Source organism: Seriola dumerili, unplaced genomic scaffold (assembly GCF_002260705.1).
Source record: "Seriola dumerili isolate Sdu_G_001 unplaced genomic scaffold, Sdu_1.0 BDQW01000191.1, whole genome shotgun sequence".
Lineage (NCBI taxonomy): Eukaryota > Metazoa > Chordata > Actinopteri > Carangiformes > Carangidae > Seriola > Seriola dumerili.
In genome coordinates, this window is record NW_019174446.1 from 4141006 (window position 1) to 4168706 (window position 27701).

The 27701-nt window shown below is 42.0% G+C and overlaps 1 protein-coding gene across 1 annotated transcript; it reads right to left on the reverse strand.

Moving 5' to 3' along the window:
- Nucleotides 1-1750: 1750 nt before the first annotated feature.
- Nucleotides 1751-26860, reverse strand: emc2 (ER membrane protein complex subunit 2). The gene is made up of 11 exons (XM_022753406.1): nucleotides 26805-26860; nucleotides 25879-25992; nucleotides 21351-21415; nucleotides 20318-20403; nucleotides 18442-18499; nucleotides 13835-13920; nucleotides 13470-13529; nucleotides 9913-9994; nucleotides 9562-9672; nucleotides 7589-7693; nucleotides 1751-2425 (listed from the first exon to the last, which is right to left on the reverse strand). The coding sequence occupies exons 1-11, from the start codon at nucleotides 26842-26844 to the stop codon at nucleotides 2339-2341; spliced, it is 894 nt and encodes a 297-aa protein (XP_022609127.1). The 5' UTR covers nucleotides 26845-26860; the 3' UTR covers nucleotides 1751-2338.
- Nucleotides 26861-27701: the final 841 nt, after the last annotated feature.

Genomic DNA, 27701 nt, shown 5'->3' on the forward strand with positions numbered 1-27701 from the left:
GTAAATCAGCATCATCACCCTTGCTTTTGATGAATAGGCTGATCAGGCACAGCCCTATCCGGCTGTAAGCCTATCATCCAGGGGCTCATCCTGTTCAGCTAACCTGGCCACTGTGGAGCAGCCGAGGACAAGCAAACCCTCTCCAGGGGCTAATCTCCCAGGGAATCCAGGATTATGGGCAGCGCTAATAGCGACTCCCCGACACACATTAAACTGAGCCAACGGCTTAGTGGGGTTAGAAGGTTCTTTCCTCTCCTTGCTGTCTTTTGCTCCGGCTCTGCTGTCCAGGTATGGACTTACTGGGACAAAGGTTGAAAAGGAGCTGGAGGTGTTGTAAACAGCGAGGTGAGAAGTGATGCTAAGGTTCCCTCAGACTCTACAGTACACACAGGGGCCAAGATGCTATTTTCCTTGACTCTACAAGGATATGTTTGGAAAGCACAGCTGAACGCAAGGAAAAGATTTATCAGATTCATGACTGATAAATGGTGCGTAACCCACTTTTTTTCTTGTTCAGCAAATCAGAGCTGCAGACAGGCAAGAAATAACATTACATATAGGTTAAGTTTAGTACATGACAGTTGTCACCCACTTCCAGGTGCATGCTGTCAGTCATTGCTGCATACAGTCAAATGTTTCTCCCAAATACATGTTCTTCATCCAGACTACAGATGGCACTATTGCCTCAGTAAGGTTGACACTGGAGAGCAATATCTCATGATGACGACCCACCAAACTGATTGACAACCTTTATTCTTCCTTTGCAAGTTCATAAGTGACCTTTGCGAGTACAGCAATATTTACACGGGAGTTACAGCAAAAAAGGAATCACTCCGCTTCAAATCAAACAGCCTTCAGCCTGCAACTCTTCAAACTTCAACTCTTCATTTAGCCTCAGCCTTTTCCTGTAAAAATAACTCTTCAGTTTATGCTCAAAAGTCCCCTGGCTTTCATTGGTTCTGCCAGATTGGTGAGGCAAATCAAATGCAGACACATTCATCCACTGACCAAGGCCAGAGAGTATTAAAAACTTGAGAAAATGGCTTTCCACACTCCGGGCTTTTGAGCCGGTGACCTCTTTCAATTTAAAGGCTGTCCAAAAAAGACCATAAACTCAACGCTCAAGTTTTCCATCAGCCGAAGAGTGAAATTATGAGACAATTGCCATGACTTAATAAACAAAAGAAATGGAAGTAACAGCTGACCCTGCACGGGTGAGCGACAACTTAGGATGATCATTTGGATCGATTCAGATTCAACAATTACAGGACCAAGTGAACTGAGTGTCCTGCTCTGACAGCAGAGGAAACCAGGGCTGCCTCTCGCAGCACTAAGATGTCTTTCTTCCTCCGCCTGTCATGCATGTTCCCAGATTCATGAATAGAATTTTTTTTTTCTTTCCAACTTGTGGCGTGTTAATTACTGGCAGCATTCTCCGGGGCTCTTTAAACTGAAATGACAGAGGTGTTCTTCAGTGTGCTGAAGTTGGTTCAGCTGCTGTCCGGGGTAATTGAAAGGCAGGATTTCCCAGCTGGAATCACTGGGAACGGAGAGGCCCCTGTTGTTGCCACTGCTGCCTTCATAATGACAAATGTCTCTTATCCTTTTCCAGGGTAGTTATAGCAGGTTCAAATGTGTCAATAAATGCCACTGCTGAGGACAACTTGACTGTTACGATACATGGAAATCCAAATAAACAACCCACTAACTCTGCTCCTACATGGCTACAAACACTCATGAAGAAAATGCATTTTCAACTCAGCAATCAGTCCTACTTTTATTAAGACATTTTGATAAATTTGACAAAAGAAAAAAGCATTTTTATTAAAGATGTTTCATTTACAGATAGTACGGAAACAGTAAAGGACCTCAGTGCAGACAGGTGGGATCTCCATACTGTCTTTATAAATAGCAGTTACTGTACAGCTTGTTATCTTTCATGGTTATAGCCTTGATGTGGATGCGGTAGTTAGTGACATCAGTTCAAGGTTAAACTAAAAGACAGTATGGGATGGGGAGGAATAGTATAGACCAGTCTGAGGGAAATCACAGCTGGGTTAATACTATGCAGAACTTGTTTCAATAAGTTGGAGTACTTGGATTTTGCTGCTGTATGTACCAGATGGGTGGGCAAACCTTTGTACTTGAGGGGAAGACATGGCTTCCATTGTCCATGTCAAGTTCACTCAATTACAGAACCGAACTTGAAGGGATAAAGAAAAAGAAAATTAGTTTAAGATATGGCTCTGGTCACATTGTGAGGCTATTTGAGCTGCCATGTTGCTCCAAGTGACGGCGTGTGAACAGAGGGGAGGGAGAAAGGTGTGGACGAGGGAACCTAGGACATGGTGATCTGCATGGACTCCAGCATCTCCTCCACTGCCTTCATGGAGCATTTGTTCTCCTTGGTCCCACGACCGGCCAGCTGCATGTCAGAGAAGCACGGTGAAAGACAGAGAGACAGGGAGAGGGAGCAGGGGAGAGGAAAAGAGAACATCAGCTCACTAGGTCTCTCCGCCAACTCAAGTTATGGGGAGCCAAACTCACTTGAACACAGCCTCACTGAGGCATTGATAACCTCATCCTCCCTGTACCCTAAGCATCGCTGTCCCAGAAGCAACAATGATCCGAGACACAACAATGGTCATTAGATAAAATTGATAAAGAAGTCATGCATAGTAAAATAAAACCTCTAATTTGAGGAGTTTTCCTAAACTGTTTCATAAGCGCCATTTTTCTGTCTGTGTGTGTGTGTTTGTGTGTGTGTGTGTGTGTGTGTGTGTGTGTGTGTGTGTGTGTGTGTGTGTGTGTGCGTGTGTGTGTGCGTGTGTGTGTGCGTGTGTGTGTGTGTGAATCCCACATTAGTCTACTTCCATAGCCTCTAGTACAGGAGTACATAACACTGCACTCTAATTTTAACACTGTCCACAGGGTTTCACAGGAAGTGCCGCAAATTATAATCCACAAACACATACAGGATTACTCATGCATGCACATACAGGCGCACACTTTTTCTACCCAATTAAACTTTTTGCAACAGACATGGCGTCCCCTCAAAACACACCAAAGAGAAACACAACTTCCTTCACCTTGGGCAGGAGACCAGGGAGATAATAAAGGGTCAGTCAAACTCATCTCACCCACATTTGCGACCAACATACATTTTTATGAAATAATTTAATATATACTATAAAGCAACTGCTACGTTCATCATGATGAGACAATATGGCCTGTAGTTCCATCATATGCCAGTGTTGCTCATTTGCAACACATTTCCTGCAAGCTTTAGTCTGTACAGTGAGACGGAAGTTAAAGTTACCTTAAGAGTAAATAAACAGGGCTTTGAGTCTGCAGCCATGCTAGCAGCTCTGCAAAGGCTGTACTTGTGCAGTGCTTTAAACGGAATGCTAACGTCAGCAGGTTGACATGCTCACAACGCCAGCTATACAGCATGTCTATCATCTTCACCATCTACCTTTAGCTTGTTAGCATGTTAACATTTGCTAATTAGCACTAAACACAAATGTAATATAATCTATGAGACAAACAATGGTGTTCAAAAATTTCAATTTAAACTTTGGAGTCTACTTCTGAGTGGTTGTATCAAAAAAAGACACTGTGGCAGATAGCAGGAGACAGTGATACATCACTTACAATTCAAAACCTGTGTAAGTAGAATCCCAGGAAGTATTTGCTGTTAAGGCTGACAGAAAGCTGCAGCGAATCAGTCAGCATTTCACAATCCAGGCACACAACATAGAAAAATATCTGCTGCTCTGTAGAGGCAGATGTGTCAACAGCTACATCTCAGCTGAACAGCAAAAGACAAGCAGGAGGCAACAGCATTACAGGGTCCTTTCAATTAAATCATTATGAAAACACCATTACCCCGAGTCAAACACAGGCGGGGGATACCGTTTCAACCACATGGCAATACTGCCTCTGGACAACAGAGCACATTCCTCATGTCCAAGGTGAGAGATGAGCCCCTAGAGAGGGTGTGCACACTTGATCAGACAGAGGCAAAGGCTCACACACATTGTAAACACAATAATTTCAATACTTCAACACACATAGTCGACTGAAGAAACTTAAGTCTTGTGCTTTCACCAACGGTGGCTTCTTGGGCTTTTCTTCTGCAACCACATACAGTCCGTCCTAAAAACAAGACAAAGCTCAATCCTACATTCATCATCAGGTGCTGATTTTAATGCCGTGACACATTTATTCATTCAACCTTCAGTCCGCCGCAGGATTCTACAAACAGGAACTTACTGCAGCCTAAAACTAGCCAATACTCTATTTCCATGGCCAAACTTTCTTCCTTTTTCTTTTGCCGAACTCATAGAGGGCAGCTGGCTAAGGTGTGCAATTGGCTACGTAATTTCCAGTGGTGACTCATTCTTCTAGATTTAGGGTGTGTGTGCGTGGTGGGGTAGCTATAATGATCAGTGCATTTCATTGCCTTGCTGCCTAATGCGCCATTACCCCGGGCCCAGTAGTCAATTATCTCCTCAGCCTGAGGTGAGACCACCACATTAACTCTTGCCCTGTTCTACAACAGTAGGAGCAGACCAGACAGCTCCACATCTATTTAGAGCATCTGATAATAGAGTCATGACGCAGTGGGAGCCTGTGGTCCGTGACAGAGGAGCTAATCAGAGAATCTGTTTAGAGAGTTAGGGCAGGAGGGCAAGCCATGTAGGGCTGCTTTACAGACCCCTGCACCTACAACCCACACATCTCCAGGTCTTTCACATGTCAGCCGACCCCACCGAGGTAATTACATTTTTTTTGTTGTTTTTTTTAAATGCGCCCCAGTCAGTCGTGACCTCTCGCTGACGTCTGCTCCCACTTGCACTCACCTGCCCACCTTTTTCTCACACTGAGGTATGACAATCACCAGGTACTGGGGCCTAATAAATGTGGACGACTGACACGAGTAACACTTTAAAGGGGCCATCAATCAGCCAGCACAAGCCCACAGCAGCCTGCAGCTGTCTGACTGAGGCCCACACCGCCGCTCCCTTTAAAGATCTCTGAAGTCATTTAACTGGAGGTGGGGAGCAAAAAAATACAGGAGGCAACCGAACACCTTTTCATTTAACTTGTCTCACACAGCAACCAAAAAAAAAAAAAAATAAACATTGTACAAGTGCACATGTGCGTGGTGCCAGGCTTGCATACACATACCCTACATATACACACACTCACAGCTGAGTTGAAATCCCAACTACCTCACTATTACTAGGCAACTTAAACAAATACAAGAGGTTGTAGACCAGGGGAGAAAAAGAGGGGAGGGGACGCAGCTTACATCATGCTCCCTTGAGGACAAAGGTGTGACTGTCTGAAGTATCTCATTATCATCACCAGGGGGTCACAACCACATAGACTCTAACTGTTTAACTCTTCAGCTTTGTCCACTGGTCTCTAACAGTAGCTGAACTATTTCAGTCTGTCATCATAACAACTCAGCCAAAACTATTTTCCTCTGGGCCACTAGAGCATTGACAACTGAAATCTATGCCCTTTCATCTGTTAGTAACAAGCGCTGTTAAAGACATGCGAGGCAGTATCTGGGTAGCGAATAGCTATATATTTGATTCATTACAAACTCAGATGTTTGCTCCCTGTCTTTGGGTAAACCCTCTCCCACACCTCCCTGGCAATGAAGAATATATTTAAGAAAGGAAAACGTGTGCTACACTACTGGTTATGCTACTGTATAATCCCTGTAATACGTTTCAAATAACATCCCAAAGTAAAATGTTGTAACAGGTCTGTTTCCAAGCTTGTCTGATTTACTTTAATGTATCCTAGCAACTGGCAATAATCAGAATTATGAATTATATATGAATTATTATAATTAATTCATAATAAATTTGAAATGAAAATAGAATCTGGTGTATTTGGTGTAATATGTCCACAGGAAATAGGGTTAGGGTGTTATCTGGCTGGCAGCCCTTTCACTTGCCCTTCTACTCAACTTCAGCTGTCCTGTCAAAGCCTGATTCCTCTGACCCTTCATTTCTGTCCTCTAGTTATTTGGTCACTACCAAGTTTCCTCCAAATATGAATTTCATTTCTAACACTTTGTCCCTCCCCTTCTTCTGGGCCCCTGACTTGGGATTTAAAGTTTGCACTTTGAGATATCCATCTTGTCCCCTGCTGGGATCAAAGACTTCCTAGGACAGCGAGGTAAGGGTCAGAAGGCATACTGATCAAAGTGAGGAGTATTGTAGGAACGGAGACATTTGATTGGCTAATCTTGTTGACCAAAACCACCTCTAAATTTTTCTATTCATTAAACGCAAACCTAAAGGAACAAGCAGAAGCTTAGAGCTCTTCCATGACACTTCTGCATGAGCTCCAAAAGAGACCAAACACTCGCTGTGACGTTACTTACATGCACACTTCTTGCAACTGCGCGCTCGACATGTGAAATGTGTCTATAAGGCAAGGAGAGCCGAGTGTGGTGAGACGAGGTCTTTAGAGGCTCAGCGGGGAACCTCTCTCTCGACAGGACCCACACATGCTGAGCAAGGAACCACTTATTACACATTTAACTGTCGATGCCCAAATAAGCAACACATATGGCCCGTATGGGAAATAAGTTTTCTCTTAAATATGCTTTAATACCTAGGTTGCCATGACAACGGCATAAACCATTTTAGTGATACCATCTGAGCCGCTCCTCACTTTTTCCCCTCTTTACTTTGCATGCATGTGCAGATACTAATATGCGGGCACACGTACATTTTCATCATTCATCTCTCTTTTCTGCCCACGTTCTTACTCTCTCTTTGGCAACAGGTCAGAGACAAAACAGACACCTCAAGGGTCTTAAACTTTTTCTTCTCAAGCATCCTCAAATGGGTTCACTGGCCAGTGGTAATAAAGTTTAATTTCAGGGATGCCTATCTGGGAAGAAATTTGAAACTATTGATTTAATATTGTACGTAAACTCATAAACACTGCAACACTGAAGTCTATAATAAGGCTCATAGGGACCTCCTAATCTCAATTCAACTCGAAGGTGACTGAACCCCACTTTGAGAACCCATGAACTAGACAACTCTGTGCTTCAGTCTGGTGCGATTGTTGTCCTCGGAGAATCAGATTGTGGCTTTGCGAGAAGCTCATCTGTGAAGACAGGGTGTGGGATAAAGTCTTAGCAGACATTGTGGCCTTAAGTCAACACATTAACAGTAAATGTACCCAGACAAACTGAAAGACACCAGGGCTGTTATTCCAACATTGCAAGTCAAAGGCATCCTTCAGGATTGCTTTGCATTCAGGGGTCATTTGGTGGTGGTGAATACTTTTTGCATACTATGCAAATGAAGGGGAATTCTGGACGTCTGGATGTTGTGTGCAAATACTCCATGAAAGCTAAAACACAACAGAAGAGTCATATGATTGGTGGTTTTCAGTGTCTGGCGAAATGAAGGGTGATGTGGGAAAAAGTAAAAAGATGTTTCTCAGTGGAAGGCAGAGGCACAAAAGATATGGAGGCAAGGATAAAATACATAATAAAGCTAGATGCTCTTATATCAAGCATTATGAACATCTATATGTGACTCACCTTATAGGCTCTATTTATTTGAGTGGCAGCCCAAGCAGCGTACTTCATATTGTCCTTCTTCACCTTGGCACTAACTTTAGGACTGGCAGCGATGTGACTTGCAGACTAGAGGAAAAAATGGGAGGAAGAAACAGAATGAGAGAACAGGGGAAGGGGTGTTCTTATATCAAAACTTGGTGAAACAGCAATAAAAGCATAATTGAGATGAATGTGCAACCACTCTTACCATCCACCACTCCACTAGTCATTGTGGCAGAATGGAGAGAAAAAACAGACCTAGGCCTGATGACACAGGAGAAATCATTTATGGGGGGAAAAAGTGAGTGTTTTAATGCTTCATACGTAAATTGTCACTTAACGGGGCCTAATTTCTCCAACACCATCGATTCCTGGTGATGAAAGGACCTTGTATGTCTTCGAAAAAAGGAAAACCCGGCGCGCAGTGAGAGGAGAGCCGTGTGAATCACGGTCTCTGCCTGCCCCGACAGCTCCCCTCCGAACCACAAATCCCATGTCTTTCCCATGTTCCTGCCATCATCTCCACACAGCAAACCCCAGAGGGCTTACCCTGCCTGCACTTCAAAGCCCTCCCTACCAGTGTGCTGAAACTTTAACTACACACCAATCAACCTGGCCCTGCTTTTCTATAAAATGGTTTGGCTTCTGTATTTTTTAGTAAGCATTTTCATTATTTCTATTTTTTTTTTTAACTTGAGAGAAACCTCAGTTTAGATGATGTCAACCCAGACAGGCTATCCCCGAATAACAGCGTGGACCATTATGGAGGGGAATCCCCACGCAAATGTTGTGAGTAACTAACCCACAACCCAACTGTGGTCAGTGCTACCAGGTCTTCTGTGGAACTGACTCAGATGGTCTGAGATGGTGAAAGTTTGATGCCCTTTCACTGAACTTCTTGCACCTGTCAGGAGCCGGGCCACAGAGACAAGTTGACAATCCGCAAAACACACACACACACACACACACACACACACACACACACACACACACACACACACACACGCACACGCACACGCGCGCACACACACACACACACACAAACGCCTCAGACAGATCTGTGCCTGATTAAGAATAAACTCCCACCTGAAGTATCCACTAAAGAGCCGAGTGTCAGTAGATGCCTTGTCAGGAAGCCGTACAGGGCCTGCTCTGTCTCCAGACGAATGTGAGATTTAACAGAAGCGAATGTCTTGGTTTGACCCTGCCCTGTTTCTCCTGTACTCTGCCTAAAACCTCTGAGCGGTTTCAGAGGGGAGGGGCTGCTGTGAGGTGTTTGGAGTACCTGAAGAATCCCAGTGCAGCATGAAGGAAAACACTGGGGCTCTCTGTGTTCGACCTGCTTCCCCTCTCCACCTTTTATTCCCTGCACCGCGTTGTTTGTGTTTTTATGTCAGGTCTCACTTACATATGATGCATTGGCGCTAGCAGACAACATCCTGTTTAAACAAATACGTAGATGAAAGCGCTGGTCGGCCAAGACTACAATCAAACTGGCACCTGGTTGGATAATTTGCCAGTGACAAAATGCTTACAACAGTTGTTCTGCTCTCGCTCTCTCTCTCTCTCTCTCTCTCTCTCTCTCTCTCTGTCTCGTGTGCTTCTCTCTTTTTTACCCCGTGCCTACTTTATTTATTTAAGTCATAAACATAAAGATGGTCTCACCAAAGGGGTATTATTACTAAAATAAAGAGCTCCAGAGGGGCAGACTTTTCCGATGCTGGAGTTCACCGTCTGAGTCAGCAATGAGCTGACCTGTCTGAGAGCCCCTTCTTCGCTCCCCCCCAAAAACACGCTTACACACACACACACACTACAGTCTTGCTTGACACACTCAGTGGGCAGCTTCAACCTTGACAAACCACAGGGTTACAAAAAAGGTTCTACTGTTTTTTTGGGTTTTTTTTTTTTTTTCTTTCTCTTCCCACTTTCTCTCCATGCAAAGCAGTACTCACCATGTACAGACCAAACAATGCCCTCATGTTTCGGTTGTTCAGCCTCAGCGCCTGGGCAAAATACTTTCTGGACAGCTCCAAGTTTTCCAGGCCCCCCTGAGTGTACTTCACCTGTGTTAGGAGGCATTAAACACGGCCAATAAGCTGTGCTAAAGGGCAGTTCACGCAATGACAGCATGACATCTGAATAAGCAACACATGACAACCCCGTGTAAACACATCTTCTTTCATGAGCCTGTATTCCCAATGACGTTAAGTGTGTGTCGCTGACTCTCTGTGTTGCAGAGAGAGGCACCATTCACATTTATTCCACAGTTTGCCCCCATGCTTGATGACGGACATGCAACCTACCTCAGCGTACTGCTCACAGTACAAGTGATTGTGAGGATTGGTCATCATTAGCTCCTCCAGACAAAACGCGGCTTTTCCATAGCTGTGGAAATGACAAGGGAAACAGTAAGGCGATTGATACAGCTGTGGATGTGTCATCCTTTAGCTTGCTCAACTGTGAAGCACAACATCTATGCCCAATAAATTTACAGGTATAAATTTGAATTGAAAACTACATGGGGTACAGGTCAGTTTACATGCGACAGACTTATAGCCAATGTTGCAGAGATCTGTAAAGATCCGCCACATGACATAAAGTTTATTTAAAGGTTTACAGTAAAGGTTATGCCGTCCAGACAGCTGGCAAAGGTAAAAGCCTATCTAGTGTGGTGATTCTCCCTCCTTTGGGGACACTGAGGATCAATCTTGTCCGTCTGTGTGTTTTTTCAGCCTTTAATGTGTAGTTAACTACCTTCCTGAGGTCAGCACTACAGTAAAAGCTGGCACACTGTGCCTATACTCAGATGAGATCACTTCTCAGCAGCAGACTGCTGAGCTGTTGACCTCACACTAATCTGCTGCCACTCCACTTCTAATACACAGTTTCCCCTTCACGGTACCAGGCCAAGATGAGCTAAGATACAGTATATCATTGGAACACAAAGCCATAAAATGTGTATACACCTAACAAAATAGAAGCCAACACACAGACCAAGGCAGAAGCAGACTTACCAGCTGAAAATGGGGCTACACTGGCTGTCTATCAACACTTTTAAACTAATTGAAAGTTAAGATTCATTTCTTCTATCTGAGCTTTTGTGCTTCTTGAGCAGTCACTTTTTCACTCTGCAAGACTTTACATATTTCTGAAGAAACCTTACGACCAAGAGACCGCTGTTTGTGTCAAGAGGCGCCTAAAGAAAGGGACTTTTTTCACTGCTTGTGAGAAATGAGGGAAATGCTAAGATGTAGAGTTTTTTGTGGGAACCAAATGATCAAAATGCTGCCTGCCACAACATGAAGAACCTATCAGTCTGTTTAAAGTCTGCCATGGTAACTAGCTGAAAGATTAACAGCATAGGAGGGGAAAGGAAGGTGCGGACAGAGAAAGAAAGAAATAAACAGGGGGAAGGGGTTGAGTGGAGGGGGAGATCAGAGGGCTTGGATGGTTGGGGGCTGCTTACAATTACCACTTCCTCTCCATAAAGACTTTCAGATGTGCTCGTGCAGTGGCCGTGGCCTGCAACAGAGCCCGCTCCATCAGCCATCAACCAGAATCTTGTACCAGAGCCAGACCCTTACCTCTTCTGCTCTTCCTCCGAGCCATCTAACCCCACCATCACCGAGCTACTCTTTACGGCTGCTCCTAAGCTCACTCTTTACCACAGCGCTTGAGTAAGGTTGTAGCCACCATCATGTGCGAGACTGTAAGAATCGTATTTGTTTCTTTTGGAGGTTAGTAAAACCATCAGCAGTGGCTTTCCCCCATTTCAATACCGCATTCTGACTGCATATAAGACAAAAATGGATTCAGACTGTCTAAAGTATGTTTGAAAAAATTATTACTATTTATCCTGTAATTTCGGATGACCAGTCCAATTTTGTTGAACAGTCTCATAAGATGGGTCAGAGTGAGAGCCAACAGCAGATTCCAACAGTGGCTCTGCGCAGTACTTGCAAACAGACGAAATAATCTCCAGTCTAAACACTGTTGGCATGAGGATTGTTTTAACAGTGTCAACTCAGAGGCTATTAATTACATTTTTAATGTGTTAACACCGATGCCTGCTGCAACCCTAACAATGGCAGTGCAGACACACACTGCTTTATTTATTTTTAGCTCCCAGGGTGTTGTGCAGTGAGGGGAGGAGAGTTTATTTCTCTTGCTCGCCTCTCCATCAGCCTCTGTTTTCTCTGGCTGGGGGGTGGGGGTGGGGGGGGTGGGGGGGTGCCACACCTTCTCCTGGGAATTTCACAGCAAGTGTTCTCTCTCTCTGCCTCCTGCTCTATCCCTTTGGAAAAGAGTGGCGATAATGCCGGGCTATCCGGAAGAGGAGGAGGAGGGGAAACAGGGAGTTTGTAACCCAAAATAAAGAAAACAAAGAAAAGAAATTGACACGCCTGTAGATAAGGGGCTGTGGGAGTGAATGGTGTGATATTAGAAGTGTTGGGATAAGCTGGGAGATAATCCGCTCACCCCTGGATTTCCTCTGACTACTACAGCAATAAAGCCTCCCAGACAAAAGCATGAAATATCCAATAAGTAGCCTTCTCACCGTGCTACACATTCCTTCTGCCGCTGCCTTCGTACCGGAGCAACCAAGCAGCCAGAGTCAGCGTGCCCACACACACACATGTACACATACAAAACCAAAGTACCAACTACAGACAACGCTTCAGCAACTTCTGAGCCCTAGACAATTAAGGAGGGATAAAAGGTGACACAAACAAAATTATTTTTTTTTTCTTACAATGCTCTTGTCTGTCTGGCAACTCTCCTTAGCAACTGAGATATCAGTGGGAGGCCATGGAGTCTTTCTGCTCTCATATGCAGGAGGGGAGACTTAAGACTGAAATCCTATTAAACTACTCTTATGTGACAAACATGGACAGGGCTCCATTCAGACCCCTGGCTGAGTTAGGCATCTCACCGCCTTCTATTGTGGACATCCAATGGCCCTCCAGAGATCAAGCCATCAGTCTGAAGTGAGGCACCGTTAAACTGACAGATACACCCCGAACATATGGCGACTTTACTGAAAACAGATTACTTTTTGTAGGGCACTTTTTCATGGCAAACATTTGTCATTAAAAGGAATAGTTCTTGACTCACAGAAACACACAGCAGATTCACCTCAAACATCCTCTAGAGTATGAATTGTGCTACGCAGCGTGTTTGGACCTGTTCCCTGTTCATTTTTGTAATCTTTTTGCCTCTATGATGAAAAAATGCAATTCATATCAGTTGTTCTGGTGAAGACCAGCATGATGATGCCATGCCAATTTGTTTAAATGGAAATGAGGAAAAGTACTTCTGGTGCTTCTTTGTCTTAACTATTGAAAAAAAAAAAGGGTGTGTTGAGATTAAACAGACAATTGCATTGGATTAAAATATTGCTAATTTCCTAAACGTTTCGCATATCCTTTTCTGGTGCTTTTCCCCCACTAACAATTTATTAGGTAATCCTTGCAATGAAAGAAAGGTCTTATTTTATGATGTAATAACAAAGATGGGTCAGAGCATTACCAGAAAGAGTCTGAGCTATTGGCTCAAATCTGTATTATGAGCAGGCAAAGAGAAAAGTAGATAATGGAGGTAATTTGGCCTTTCACATCAGATTGTGCAGTGATGCTGAATGCATCCATTAATACAAATAGATGACTCAACTTTTCTCAGCATTTTAATGCAACTTTAAATATTATACATGCGCTGTTTATGGTGATGAATAATTTTTTTCTAACTTCAAATTTGTCACAGTTGTGTTGTTTGCCATTAGGAAATGAAAAGAACATCATCCTTGGGGGTTTAGCCTAACTGATTTTAAGATATGTTATGCTGTATAAAGAAATGTGCTTACTCATGTTCGTTGATGTAGAGCTCTGACAACTCATGCCACGCCTCTTGGTCGCCAACAAATCTGTTAACACAAAATAAATTCTCTTCCTCGATCATCATACCATACATCAAGTCATTCCAGTAATGTCAAAACAGAAAATGCATTTGTAACACAGTACAGTAAAAATGCAAGTGTATTATTACTTATTACAATACCAATAATGACAGTCATCCAACTTTTGAGGCAGGGGAAATAGGTTTCTAGCATTCATGCACAAGTTGTGCCAGCTCAATTGAAAGCAGACTCAGTTTTTAATTAAAATAAAGCCAGGGGAGGTTGAGAGGAGAGGGCACCTGACCCTCTCCCCATCTTATAGAAAAACTCACTGCTCCAGATACTCGTTGAGCTCCCGGATGGCTTCAGCGCTCTTCCCCTGGGCCTTTAGTATGGAGATCTTACGCTTCCTTGCTGCCTGTAGAGCAGAGAGTAAACAGGATTAGGAACTCAGTTCCTCAAGTGTTTGTCTGAAGGGGGTTAGAGGATGAGTGAGTGCAAGAGTTGTGAGTTTAAGTGTCCACATTAGTATATTTTCAGTGTACCACAATCCTGCTCTAAACTCTGCTATGACTCATCTTATGATAATCTATAAGATGAATCAGCACTTTAGTGCATTACAACAACAGCTGTGAAAATAAGGACAAAAGGCACAGATACTTTGTCAATTTCATTTGTATTATTACTGGGAAATTTAAAAGAATCGAAGCCTGCCAAGACTTAAATGGAGATAGTTAGTGGCCATGTCCAACAGGAGATGGACACACACATTATGAGTCAATGTTTGGGAGTTGGAATGAGCTCAGTGGCTGAGATAAAGTGGTGAGTCATCCCCTAACCAAGTGGGGAAAAAGGCACACTCCCCCAAAACCCCAACGCCTGTCTTCCTGCCGGCAAGGCACGCATCTAACGCTGCACCAGCCCAACTTACATCAGCTGAAAATTGCTTTCCACTTCGTTTTGATGTTGAAGTGACCTTAAGGTGGATTAGATTCTCATCAATCTGAATTAGAAAGTATTAGTCCTGCTGCTCTGACTTTTCCAAATGTTTTACTCCCCTCAATCCTCCCCCCTCTTTTGGTAGTAAGTGAAAACCTTAACAGGAGGCTGCAACTCCATTAGAAGTGCACTACGCTGTCACAGCTTATTTTATTTATGGACTGGCACTTGATTGAGTGGGGCTTCCTCTTCTATACTCATAACCAAAGCTATTGAGAGCTGGGTATGAGTCATGTCTCGGGGGCTGTAAATTTGGGCCCCTTCTGACACTTCCATCATAAGAAATCCACTTATCCATCAAGCTGGGACAGGGACCTGCATTGGCACTGCAGCCTCCACTGACAAGCAATATATCCACCTCTTGGTGAAAAAACAGGACAAAATAAACAACAGTTCCAACATCAACAGCAATGATTTCTACCTACAGGACAATGTGTCTTATTCCCAAACACACAGTACACATCTGAAGAAGTGTGTGTTTTCAGTATCATGGTGGCCTGAAGGCAGCTTGATAAAAAATGCCTAAAATATGTTATGAAGTTATCGAGCAACAAGGAGCAATGAAAGGTCAACCCATTATTTCCTCTCTTATGTTTTCTGACTATAAAACAAAGATCACACCACTCTATATCCAGCGCATTTCACCAGAACTTGATGCTATGTGAGATTCAGGAATTTATACTCACTTCAGACTAAATTACAAGCATGTGGGATCGTTCCTCATCCAATACCAAAAAAGGGAAAGCAGAAAAAAAAAATAAAACAAACACTATAGTGATGTTGAATGTGGATTTTTGCACTTGTGCGCTCCCGCCATCACCACACCCACCACTCTTCTCTCCCAGCTTTTTTTTTTTTTTTTCTTTCCCAGATAAAGAACGACTTGGGGCTCAAAGGAACATATGGAAGTTGGTAGCCCAGAGAGTCACACAACACTTTATTAAACGAGAAGCAATTCCAAACCACTCCTCTCTCTCCTCCTTTCTCTAACTAATGATCCAGAAAAACCTGGCAGTGGGTCTGATCCGTCTGTTGTCATGATTCTTTTTTAATTAGCGCTCTGAGGAGACCTTAGGAGTGAGGACTGGATTATTTACATCACCCCTGGCTCTTTGCTGCGACCTACCGCAACCTTCCTTTATAATAAGAAACATTGCAAACAAGGGTGGCACACCTAGCACACGCTAAATACCTGTATTATATATAAATAAGAAGGGAAGGGAAAGAGCCAGTCTAGTCCACACAAATATGTTTTATGATGCTGTTGAAGGTTTGTTTACATCTGTACACTGCAGCAATGAAGGCATAAATTTTCAGTTATTATGATTAATTATGATTTTTATCTCTTGAATATACTTTACATTTATGCAGTCAAAAAAATTTTAAATTGATGCATTAAATTTCAAATTACGTGACCCACACAAATCTAATCTTGTCCTACACTGAATCTGTAATTGCATATGATTGTGGGTCAACCTCAGGAGTCGTCTATGTGACCTCGGTGGCTTATTTGAGAAATAATAGCTTTTTATAGTGAACAATTTAGGGTGAAATGAGAGCATTGGAATTCAATATTAACACAATCACTTGAGTCCATTTGATGTTAAATAAATAATAAATTGGTGCATCCTTGTATGCAAATGTTGTGGGCGCTGCATGATCTAAAATACTCACAAGAAGTAATGAAAAGGTGGAAAAAATGCATTTACGCACGCAGACAAGAATTTTGCCAGATCATTGCTGTAGGTATTGGAACATAGCAAGCAATGGAAGGGCTAAGAGTTTGAAACATTTTTTGGACACCGCCATGGCAAAAAAACCTTGAGCAATTTTTGTTGATTCAACAATTTTGGTTAATGGGTACCACATCTATTCCACAGCCTGTAATTACAACAGCTCAGTTTCCAATCTCTGCTTCGCATGCTGGGATGCCTCGCAAGTCTTCCTTGTGGTCGCCAATTTTCCGCCATTTCTCAGGCCCATCCCTTGCCCAATTCTTAAGAGCATGTTGGAGAACATGCAGGGAGGAGATAGCCCTCGCTGCAAAACAGGTGACCTAAACGATGTCATCATATCATCGCTCCGCCCTCCATCACCACTACACCCAAGTCATTCAGGACGAGGATTGTGGGAAAAAGGTTTAAGGTTAAAGTCCCAGGGACAGAGAAGCTATTTGTCTGTTTTGTTCCATTCCCGGCCCCAGGTTTGACTGACAAGCCTGCGCTCGCTCGGGCTGCAGTATCCAGCATTCAGAGACCAGGAAATCAACCATTCCCTTTCCGAGGATGTCCCTGCAATTCCCAGAAGATCTGTGCCGTGTCGGGGCGGGGCCCTGGGATTCACTACAATTACAACTCCCATTGTCAAAACAGCAGATGAATGCAAACAATTTGCTGCAGATTATGCCAATTATTTATACATAAATTTGCTGGAGTGACTGCCATTTTGTGTATGGAAATGACAGTGTTACAAGAAAATAATGTGATTTATGGCTTTTACTTAAATCTTATCATGAACAACAAGAGTGGTAGAAAATATTTGCATATTATTCACTTCAGCCATCCAAATGTTACTTTCCTGTCAGACATGGCATGGAACAAGCCTCCAGCAAAATTTAGGAGAGAAGACTATCACTAAACACAAATGTTCTTGAAAGTCATTGCTGTTTTTAGTTCCTCCAGAGACGTGTGCAAATTCTGCTGTTGCATGACATTTGTTTTAGGTGGCATCCTCATCAACGGCATTTGTTTTTGGCAGCATCAATGGAAATCTATGTACTTGCTGAATGAAATCAAAAATAATATAAAGTCATTTCAATTTTACTGATGCACAGTTTTATTGTGAAATTCAGCCTATTGCTAGCCTAAAAAGAGGTGTGTCCTGTGACCTGAGCACTCTTTTAAATTGAAATATAACTGAGGGGACTAGACCATGTAAACAGTCCTATCCTATGTTTTAAAGGCTGACTTGCCAATCCGACTTGCAAACTTCCAAAAGCAACAAAAGCATAAAATAAACAATGATGGTCTTGACAAAGTGAAGTGGGAGTGAGACTGAGCGTGGTGGGAGGCAGCAGCTGTGGCTATTCACAGAGCAACATAAAGATGAGGAGGCTATTTCTCTATGCTAAAGTGAAAGCAAGTGGAGAGGGTGTGGGGTGCATCAGAGTGAGGTATGGATTATTAGTTTTTTTCACTAAGGCTTCTATTTGTTTAAAGCAGACAGCTGTCGATATGAAGGGGAGAGGTGAGGGCGGGTGGGTACAGCCAAAATAAATAGGGCCATGGTTTCTTTTGAAAACCCTTTAAAAGATGTATTTTCTTGCATGGCCACATATCCTTATGGAAACAATTTACAGCAGGTACATTATGTTTTGAGTTGGTGGTGTGGGATTGGCAGAACACTGGCTAGACATGCTTCTGCAAGTCATTTCACAGCGATGAATAGTAAATTGAGAGGAGAAGATAGCACGGCGAGAGCTTCAGAGAAGATAGTGTTATTCAGGGCTTTAACCCCTCAGTCCAACTCACATCAGACTTTGCACCTGAAGCCAGTAGACGAAATGGAGAAGGTGGGACAGGAGCTCAGTCCTGTTCGCCCAGGGTGGCGGTCTTAAAGGTCCAGTAAATCACCATCTTCAAAGGCCAGAACCTTATTTACGCTTTGCTTCCACCAAACATGTCTGCCACTGACTAGGATCATGAATCACCCCCCACCCCTCCCCTAAACACTTTTCAGTTGTGTGGGTGCTAGGCTGATCAGCACTGTGGTTGAGGTCAGAGAGGCCAAGGGGAGTTTAACTTAGCAAACTCACACCGCTAACACCAAAGTGCTTCAGCAGATTTAAAGCCGTCCAAAAAAGCAGAGACCACAAAGTGAAGTAAAGTAGAACGCTAAGCAGAGGGATTTTTCCCTTTCTTCCCCTTCTTCTCAGCCTTACCGTGTTGGTGGGGTCGTCTTGAAGAATGGTATCGTAGTGCTTGTTGGCCTCATCGTACCTTCAGAGAGAGAAAAGAACATGAAGTTGTTTCTTTGACCGATCCCAGTCCCCAGTCGGGTAAAATTAGGTGGTAGGGAAATCAAACAGAGTTCAAGGTAATCGAGTTTCTATATACATCGTGGCAGGTTCCTATGATTACAGTGAGGCTGCACAGAAATCAGTGGTGATCTAAAGGAAGAAATAAACACTCATTTAAGTTTAGGTTGCTGGCCACACAGCCAACATAGTGAGGAGCTTATATCACTTCACAATGACTCATGAAATCAATACAAACAACGCGCACCGTTTTGAAGACTGTATTTTCATTTGATTGGATCCAGTTTGATTCACCTTTAAACAAAACCAAATTGCTGCTTTTACATCTGTCCAGATCCGCAGCTACGTTGTTGGTTCAGTCGCCTGTCTCTCTGCGCATACATAATACCACAATACACACATATGAACCTGATAAGCAACAATGTCCAACGCAGCCTCGCTCAAACTGTTGGACTGAGCACACATGACTTTGTTTAAAGGGGAAATTTATGAGCTGTAAATATCAAATCATACGGTAAAGAAATCTGGGAATACGAGGCATGTGCACTTCACTTGTCATGTCAAATCAGGGGCTGAAGGATGATTTTTCAACTTTTTTCTTGTTAGGGGTAATCTGCAACGCTGACGTTTCAGCAGCCAAAGGCGGGGCTCAGTGATCACAAAGAGTCCCGCCCACAGCCTGCAACAGACAGAAGCAACTCTGGTTTCCATTAGCACTGAGCAGCCCCACTTCCAGCGCTGCTGCTTCCCTCACATTCACTTTATTACTCAGCCACACTTTGGGAGATTTCAGATGGCACCAGGCAACCACTCACGAGCCACTTTGATTTGCTTTATTTATTTAGGAACCAAGTGTATGCGCATGTGTGTATGTGTGTGTGTGTGTGTGTGTGTGTGTGTGTGTGTGTGTGTGTGTGTGAAGGGGAAGGGCCTTGCTGTTTGAAGCTGTGTCATTCAAGTGTTGCTCTGTCTGCTGCCAATTAGATCCTAGTGTGCCGTTTATTTAATCTGACAGTGCCGAAGCAATCACTCTCAATTATCACATAAACTCCAACATAACCGATAAACCAGCAATTGTGATCCGGGTGGGGAATGTGAGCGAGGTAGTAAACAGATTGAATTACCCCTACTTCAGCTCAGTACAGACTAAAATACCCCCCTGTTTATCTTTCCTGCTCACACTCTCTATTCTGCTTACTTTTTTTAATAAACTGCAGATTCAAAAATAAAACACATCGTTGAGGGAGGAGGAGGAGGTGGAGGGCAAAATTGAGATTATGGTGACATGTCAATATTTACAGGGCCAAGACATACTCGCTGCACAGAGACCAAAACAGGACGGAGAAAAAAAGCATGAAAATAAAGAGGGGAAAGAGAGAAAAAAAATACAGCGAGATGAGGAATAACAAAATAAGGAAACAACGAAGGAACAGAAACCAGAGAAGACTGAGGGACCCCCAGAATAACACTGGGATCTGACCACTTCCTTCCCGGGAATCCCTAACTCAGGCTAGAGGGCCACAGGACTACCCAGGGTTGAACCTTTCTTCTCTCCATTCCCCTCTTCTCCAAAGGAATGCTGGGTGATCCAACATAAACACACCCTACCCCACACACACACTGTACTCACACACACCCAGACCATTGTACCACTTAGGATCTGCTAACAGTTTTTCGCCCCCAAGCCTCCCAAAGTAACATACATAACATCAGGGCTGTGCTTTTTTTGCCTCCTTTCTCTCCCTCTCTCTCTCTGGAGCTTTTAGTACCCGATGCTTACCTTTCCAAAGCTTCCAGCCTCATGCCCGATAATCGCTTCACTCTGTGGCTATCTGGAAACTGCTTCCTCAGTTCCTGTAGACAGGTCTGTAAGGATGTGGGCAGAGGAGAGAGAGCAATTATAGTTGGCTGTAACTAAACTTTATGTTAAACTCTTGCTCTCACACATTTACTTCTACAGATACTTGTGATTTTCCAACACAAACCACCTGTCTTGAAAATGTCAGATTTTGTTTATGTTTCAGCTAAACAAACCTAACACAGTGATATAAAAACAGACTGTCAGTGAAAATCTGCTGTTTCTATGTTACTCATTTAGGCAACCATGACTGCTCCTCCTCTATACAGGGCTGGAATTTGTTTGATCACACAGTGGTGGAAGAGGTTAGGAATGGTTGTACTCACATGCAGCATTATTCTGAATGAGATGCTAAAGTCTGCAGCGTGATCTGAATAGTTTGCGCCATCCATCAGCTGATGTCTGGTCCCTCTGCTTTTTTTAAAGTCTGGCAGCAGGGCAGAAAGGATAGCCAACAGACAACTAATTCTAATGACTGAGTCCTGCATCCTCTGTACTCAATGAGTCATTCTTTTAGCCAAAGGAGTCGTCACTTCCATACTGATTAGAGATGAACTGTTTCAATTATATTGACCTCTAGTCTTTTTTTATCCCCATGCAGATTTGATCATTTTCAGAGCTTTGAACATTTCAGAACATGAACTCAGAAGCATCACATTAAGCTTAAAAATGGCAAATAAATGATGAAGGAAAAAAAGCAGTTGAACTCCATAAATGATGGCCAAGTTCAGCTAACACTTGAAGCATGCTTCTCCTCTCATTTGCTACACCCTCTAATTCCAACTCTCAGCAAATTGTTTTTCCAAAGTACAGACAGAGTAATACCATTTGGCCAAATAAAAATCAGATTTTCACATTTGGCAGAGCGGGTGCTGCAAAACAGGAATGGCTGTGAGAGAATGACCGATTGCTTTTGAAGCTCCTGGGTGTGTGAGGAAGCGCGGTAAAAACTTACCAGAGCCAAGTCATCCCGACTGCAGTCCAGCGCTGCGATCATCACCTGCTCATAAATAATCCATACTAGGCAGAAGAGACACAGACAAAAAAGACTGTGTTAACGCCCTTTCCATTCCACTGTCTGGTGTAGCATGAAAAGATGATATATTGAACTGTACACTTGACGTACAAACTTAGTCTGTCCTCAACAGCTGCACATCGTGTTTTTTTACGCACACAAACAGGCTTCCATGATGTGAAGCAACAGCTTAAGAGTTCATTCAAAGAACTTTCCCATTTCATTTAACATGTAATTCTACATTTACTGGCATTAAGTGAAGATAATGTTACTTGTTAAAAAAACATACATTCATTTAAAACTTGGACAGCACTGCAATAATAACAATCATAAAATCCAAGAACAGTGTGGAACATGCAAAGCCCTTGTGTAAACCTTTACAGTCCTGTCATTTATTTGCCCACAGTGAGGTGGTAATAAATAACTAATTAAGTTTCAGTAAAAATGTTAAAGGAAAATGAAGTGTAACGAAATTAAAGAAAATAAGTTGTTACATTTGTTATGATCACCTCCCAATTTCAAATTGAGGTTCAACCATCTGAAAATTACCCTCCACCCTCCTCTCCACTAGTATGGATGAGACACTAAAAAGGGGCTCTTCAGTGGTACCAGGGGAAAAAGGGACATAAGTTGGGAGGTTAAATGAGACCTTGGCTACTTTTCTTGAGTCAAAACCATTTCTAACATTGTTAAAAACACTGGTGATGTTTTGTGAAACCAAAGTAGCTGAACTAACGTTTCTCTCTCTGCCCCAACTCTCATCACCCACTGTCTTTACAGTGACTCTGTTACTGTAGTTCAAATACCAGAGCAAGTTTTAACAGCTAAGTGTGACTGGGTTTGTAACACAATGTGTGTGTTTTCACTAAAAACAAAAAATATGTATGGAACAGTTTCAACATAAAGACAATATAAAAATTATGTGATCAGTGAGTGATGTTAAAGCACTGGCGATATGTTTACATAAAGGTTAAATATGACTTTTACACCTATCACCACCATGAAACTTTAAAATGAATGTTTACATTATAGTCTCTTAGAGTTTACGAAGGTTAATAGACTCAAGCTAATTCAGTTGCCTTCATAAAGCTCTAAGAGATACCATGACCTTAATGCCTTGAATGAATCTTCACAGGCATGTTACATTACAGTGAACTACTTTTGAATTAAATGGATTTTAATATGAATAGGCCAGATAAAGTCATTGTCTTGCTGTGTTGGCATAGTGCAGCAATATTGATGTGTTCATTTTGTTAGGTTGCAGTTTGTCATATCATCAGCTCTACACCTCTCTTTATCCACTTTCTACTCCATGATGCTTATTGAGATTCCTTTTGTGTAGACACGTTATGAATAACGTCATACATGTTTGTTTTTTTTAAACCAAATAAAACCAATCTCAAATAGGTCTGAACATTTCATCATTGTTATATAATTCTAGAGCAAGGCATTTTGGGTGCCATCATCAACAACATGACCATTTCTTTAACATCTTTCTCTAGTGGTTAGCCACAAAAAATGAAATGTTTATTGAAATGCTTTTTCATTTAGTCAACTGTAACATTATAACATGCTGACTAATAGTTTGGCTGCAGAAGCCAATTAATAGAATTAATAAAACATGTTAGACAGACAGCTCTGACTGAAACTGGACATGTTTAGCCAAATGAACGCCCCCTGTTAATTGAGAAGAAAAATAAAACCAAACTCCACCCAAAAACTGGCAGGTTGTGCCAAAACAAACAAATGCCTGAAGTTTGTCTTGACTTTAATGATGCCAACTCTTGTTCTGATAATTGCCATCTCATTTCACAGCCAATTTAAGAGCTGGTTTCAATAAAACCATGGCATGTTAAGTGTTTATCCGCCTCTTTTAAGGACTGTATGAATCATAACAGCTGGGGAAAAGGGAGAGTTTTATGGGGTAATGCAGCAGGACAGCACTGTTATAGAGGAAACCATGACCTTTGATATGTTTACGGTAGGTAAAACTCACTGTTGCTTCAAAAATAAAATCTGAAAACAACAGTATACTGTACTCAGTGAATTACAAGGCAACAGACTATGTCTACAATATGCCTTTCACACCATTGCACTTGTCTTGCCTTTTCAACTTTATCCCTGCTGAACTCCTGGCCCTATTCTGCTGTTCTCGTTAAACTGATGCTCTTTATATTTTCTCTTCGTGCCTTCCCGTTGTCCTCTTCTCTTCCCGTTGTCCTCTTCTTCTACTTCAGGAAACAACATCGTGTTGCATTACTGCCACCAACTGGAATGGAGTGTGGATCGGGAAATGTGTGGAATGCCAGATTGACGCGGACCCCAACTGCAGTACGAAAGGAACGACGTGCACATTTGCATGACCAGAGAAAGGTCTGCAACTGTCCATGGATGAGGAGAGTATGTCCAAGTTTTAAGAATAAGTATAAGTGGACTTTCTCCTATCTCCAACAGGATCTCTGGACTTCAGCCAGGGTGAAAATCAGTTTCTTGGTCACCTTTCTTACCAAGGCCCTTCTCCCCTGATTACTCAGTTTGGCTTGGTGGCCAGCTCTAGGAAGAGTCCTCATTGTTCAAAACTCCTTACATTTAAGAATTATGGAGGCCATTGTGCTCTTGGGACCATTCCATGTAGCAGAAATGTTTTTGTAGCCTTTCCCAGATCTGTGCCTCAACACAACCCTGCCTCTGAGCTCTGCAAGCTCCTTCCTTCACCTCATTGCTTGGTTTTTGCTCTGATATTCATTGTCAGCTGTGAGACCTTATATAGACAGGTGGGTGCCTTTCCAAATCATGTCCAATCAATTGAATTTACCTCAGATGGAGTGAAGGTGATCAAGAGAAATGGGAGGCACCTGAGCTAATTATCAAGTGTCACATCGAAGGGTCTGAATACTTCTGTCAATGTGATATTTCAGTGTTTCCTTTTCAATGTATATGCATAAAAATCGGTTTTCACTTTGTCCTCACAGGGTATTGAATGTAGATTGAAGAGGGAATTTTTTATTTTTTTTTATTTCAGCATAATGCTGCAACCACGAAAAAACTGAAGGGGTCTGAACACTTTCCAAATGCACTGTAAGCCTATAGGCTGTGGCTGTAGCTTTATTATTGATTTTAATCAGCTGTGTCAGGTTCATTCAAACAGGCTCACCCAGATTCCCTTTCATACATTTTCAAATATACAGTATTATTTATACTATAGCTTGGCTAAATACTTGGTTATTATTTACTGAAAGATGAGTATCCATATTGCCCAGCCCTGCTAATCAACATTTTAAATTCAATAATATTTATTGTGATAGTCAATGTCAATCCATTGCTTTCCATTTTGCATTTGTCCAGAAATAACCTTGACTGAAAGACTATCGAATCATTGTCTTGTTTTAAAATTGTGTACACCATATATTGTCTGGACTGGTCCCTTCAAGGGTTTGTCCTTGAAAGCGTGAGTTTCATTTGGTGCACAAGCATAGGAACGCTTGTTCATGCACAATGTGGTTATGCTTTCCAAAATATAGTTTATAAGCACTGATGCCTATTGCATTTATGAAATGTAATAAATAATTGTATTTCACTCTCACTTTTGTCAGGCACAAAGCCACAAAACAGCCCTGGAAGCAGCTGGTAAGCAAGACGCAGAGAGACCAAGCTAGGTTGATGAGACAGACAGACTAGCGAGAGATGCACATCAACTACACCTCTGTGGTGTCTGGAGTTGTCTGTTTACACATCTACAAGCAAATATAACTGAGGCCTTAGATTCTTTTCAGACAATGATGGAAAAAGAAAAAATATGTACCTGTTTTTCTTTAAAGATTGACATTTAGTAGTTTTGGACTCTACAAAGCAAAAGATCCTCATTCAAATGTAGTTTTTAAATTTTGAAAACAACAGGGGGCTGTACTTATCTCCCACTCTGATAATGTGACACGTGAGTTGTGTTTTTACCAAAACAGTGGTGTTTTCCCTGCTAACGCGAGTTTGTCATAACAGCCACAATTTCCTCTACTACACTAAGTACTACCTGTTTTAAAGTTATAAAACAAACTAAAGACTGGTGTATATGGAGGCATTCTCAACTGTGGATTAATGTACTTTCTAATAGTCCCTGTGAAAATAACAATACACCTCATAGTCTATGTTAACCAAGTCGTCAGTGTGTATAATTGCAAAAAAATCTCTGAAATGATGTAGAATTATGTACAAACATATAAATACATATAGATAGAACAGATATATACTATTTTTATCCCCTAGGGGAAATTCAGGTGTCCTGCAGCTCATTAGTAATAATAATAACAACAACAACAATAATAGGTCATAATAAATAGTAAACAATAATAATTAAATTAGTCCAGTTCAGAAGCCACTTCCTTTGGCTGAGGTGTTATACAGCCTGATGCAAGTGGGGACAAAGGATCTCCTAAAATGGATGTGTTGATTTGTTTGGTCTAGACACACTTACTGTCATCTCCCAGTTTTGATGCATGATCGCTGATGAGCTCTTCACCAACATCCACTATTTGTTCACTATTTCTGCAGTTATCCTCTCTCCATTTACGCAGCTTGTCTCTCATTTCTGTGAACAAAAATTTTAATTTTAATTTCAAGCAATAAGTTGAAATCTGTGTCAATACAATGTATCAAGCATGATGCTCTGGGACTTTGCAAAGCACGATTTGGGATGAGCATGTGAAAAGCAAGACATATGAAGCTTCACTATAATATGCAGTAACGTTTACACTGATTTATCGTCATCTGAACTGATGTGGTTGATGGGACTAAAATTACTGGGACTATTCAGAAACCCTGGAAGTGTGAATTATTAAATGAAAGTCACATTTTTGTATTATCAGAAAAATATGTACAATTTGTAAGCAATACGATTATGTTTGTGCTACTACTACACTCGCAAGTGCACAAGAAGTCGCTCTAACATGTTCAGTATTATTATTATTACTATTGCTACTGTGTTATACTGTATTTCTTAGGCAGACCCAGAAGTCCATTGAGACGCAGATATAGCTAACTTTAGCCGATGCATCATGACTAACTAACATGCTACAGACATTAGGGGGTTATCTGAAGACGGACAGACATAGCTTCCTGCTAAACATTAAACGCTACTTTAACACCATCAACAACTACATTGAAATGACGGCTATTGAGCTGATACTGATCTACTATATGGATGAACACGATGAGTTAGCTGACAATGCTAACTAGCGTTAGCTAAGCACTTCACGTTGACTTGTGAGCTTGTATTTTCAGGCTCGGACCGCGACGATTCTCCCACATAGTCTTACGCGGAGAAGACGTCAAATGCCATGAGGAACAGAAATACATGTCTCATTGACAACTGAAAATAATCTACTTTATCTTTAGTCTTACCTTCCCAACCCACATCATACATTTCTGATACCGACGCCATCTTTTTCCTTTTGACAACAGACGCTGTGCGCCTACGTCACGGACTTGCCAGCGGTGGGCGTGGCCTGAAGACATGATATTTTGAACGGGCACTGCAGTTAAACAGTTGGACTACTTTAAAAAAATAAATAAATAAATACATAAATAGAAGAAGAAGAAGAAGAAGAAGAAGAAGAAGACGAAGAAGAAGAAGAAGATATTCTGCACTTATCAATTATTTATTATTATCATTATTAGACCTATTAATTTGTGAACATGTGGGAAGCGATATGGTTCATTTAAAAATTATTAAATATTTATATCAACAGTATAACTTAATGTTGGTCCATGATTTGCATTTGTAGGTTTATATAAAGCTTGTAATTTTGACTTTGAAGACCAAATTGCACATGCACTGGTTTAGACACATAATTCCAGTACACTGTAAACCTACACTACCATTGTAATGTCGAGCAGTCAGCAACATGGAGCACGAGTCGCTACAGCAGATCAAGATGATGTTGTTCTCATGCTCCATTTCCATTTTTATATAATTCCCCTCCTAAGTATTGGGTAGGAAAATCAGCTGAGCCTAGAATCAGTTTTCTTCTGAAAATATGGAATGGGCTTTCCAAGCACATCTACCATTTTATCCTGATTTCCCTCAGGAGCCTCTGTGAATCCCATCCTCACGCTGTGTCTGCTTGCTCACACACTTCTCTCTTACCACATTACACACTTGTTGATGTGGACTCTGCATAAACTTGCTTACAGAGACATTTCAGAGATCTGATGTCATATCCAGTGCTGCTCACTGCACATAGCCTACTGTTATGCACGCTTTGTCAATGTTCTGCTGTGAAAAGGCAACAAGAGATG

Coding starts and splice junctions, on each gene's coding strand:
- emc2 (XM_022753406.1), bottom strand. CDS start 26,844: ATGGCGTCGGTATCAGAAATGTATGATGTGGGTTGGGAAG. Junction 25,993..26,804: donor GTATGATGTGGGTTGGGAAG/GTAAGACTAAAG, acceptor TTTTGTTCACAG/AAATGAGAGACAAGCTGCGT. Junction 18,500..20,317: donor AGGCTGGAAGCTTTGGAAAG/GTAAGCATCGGG, acceptor CTCTCTCTGAAG/GTACGATGAGGCCAACAAGC.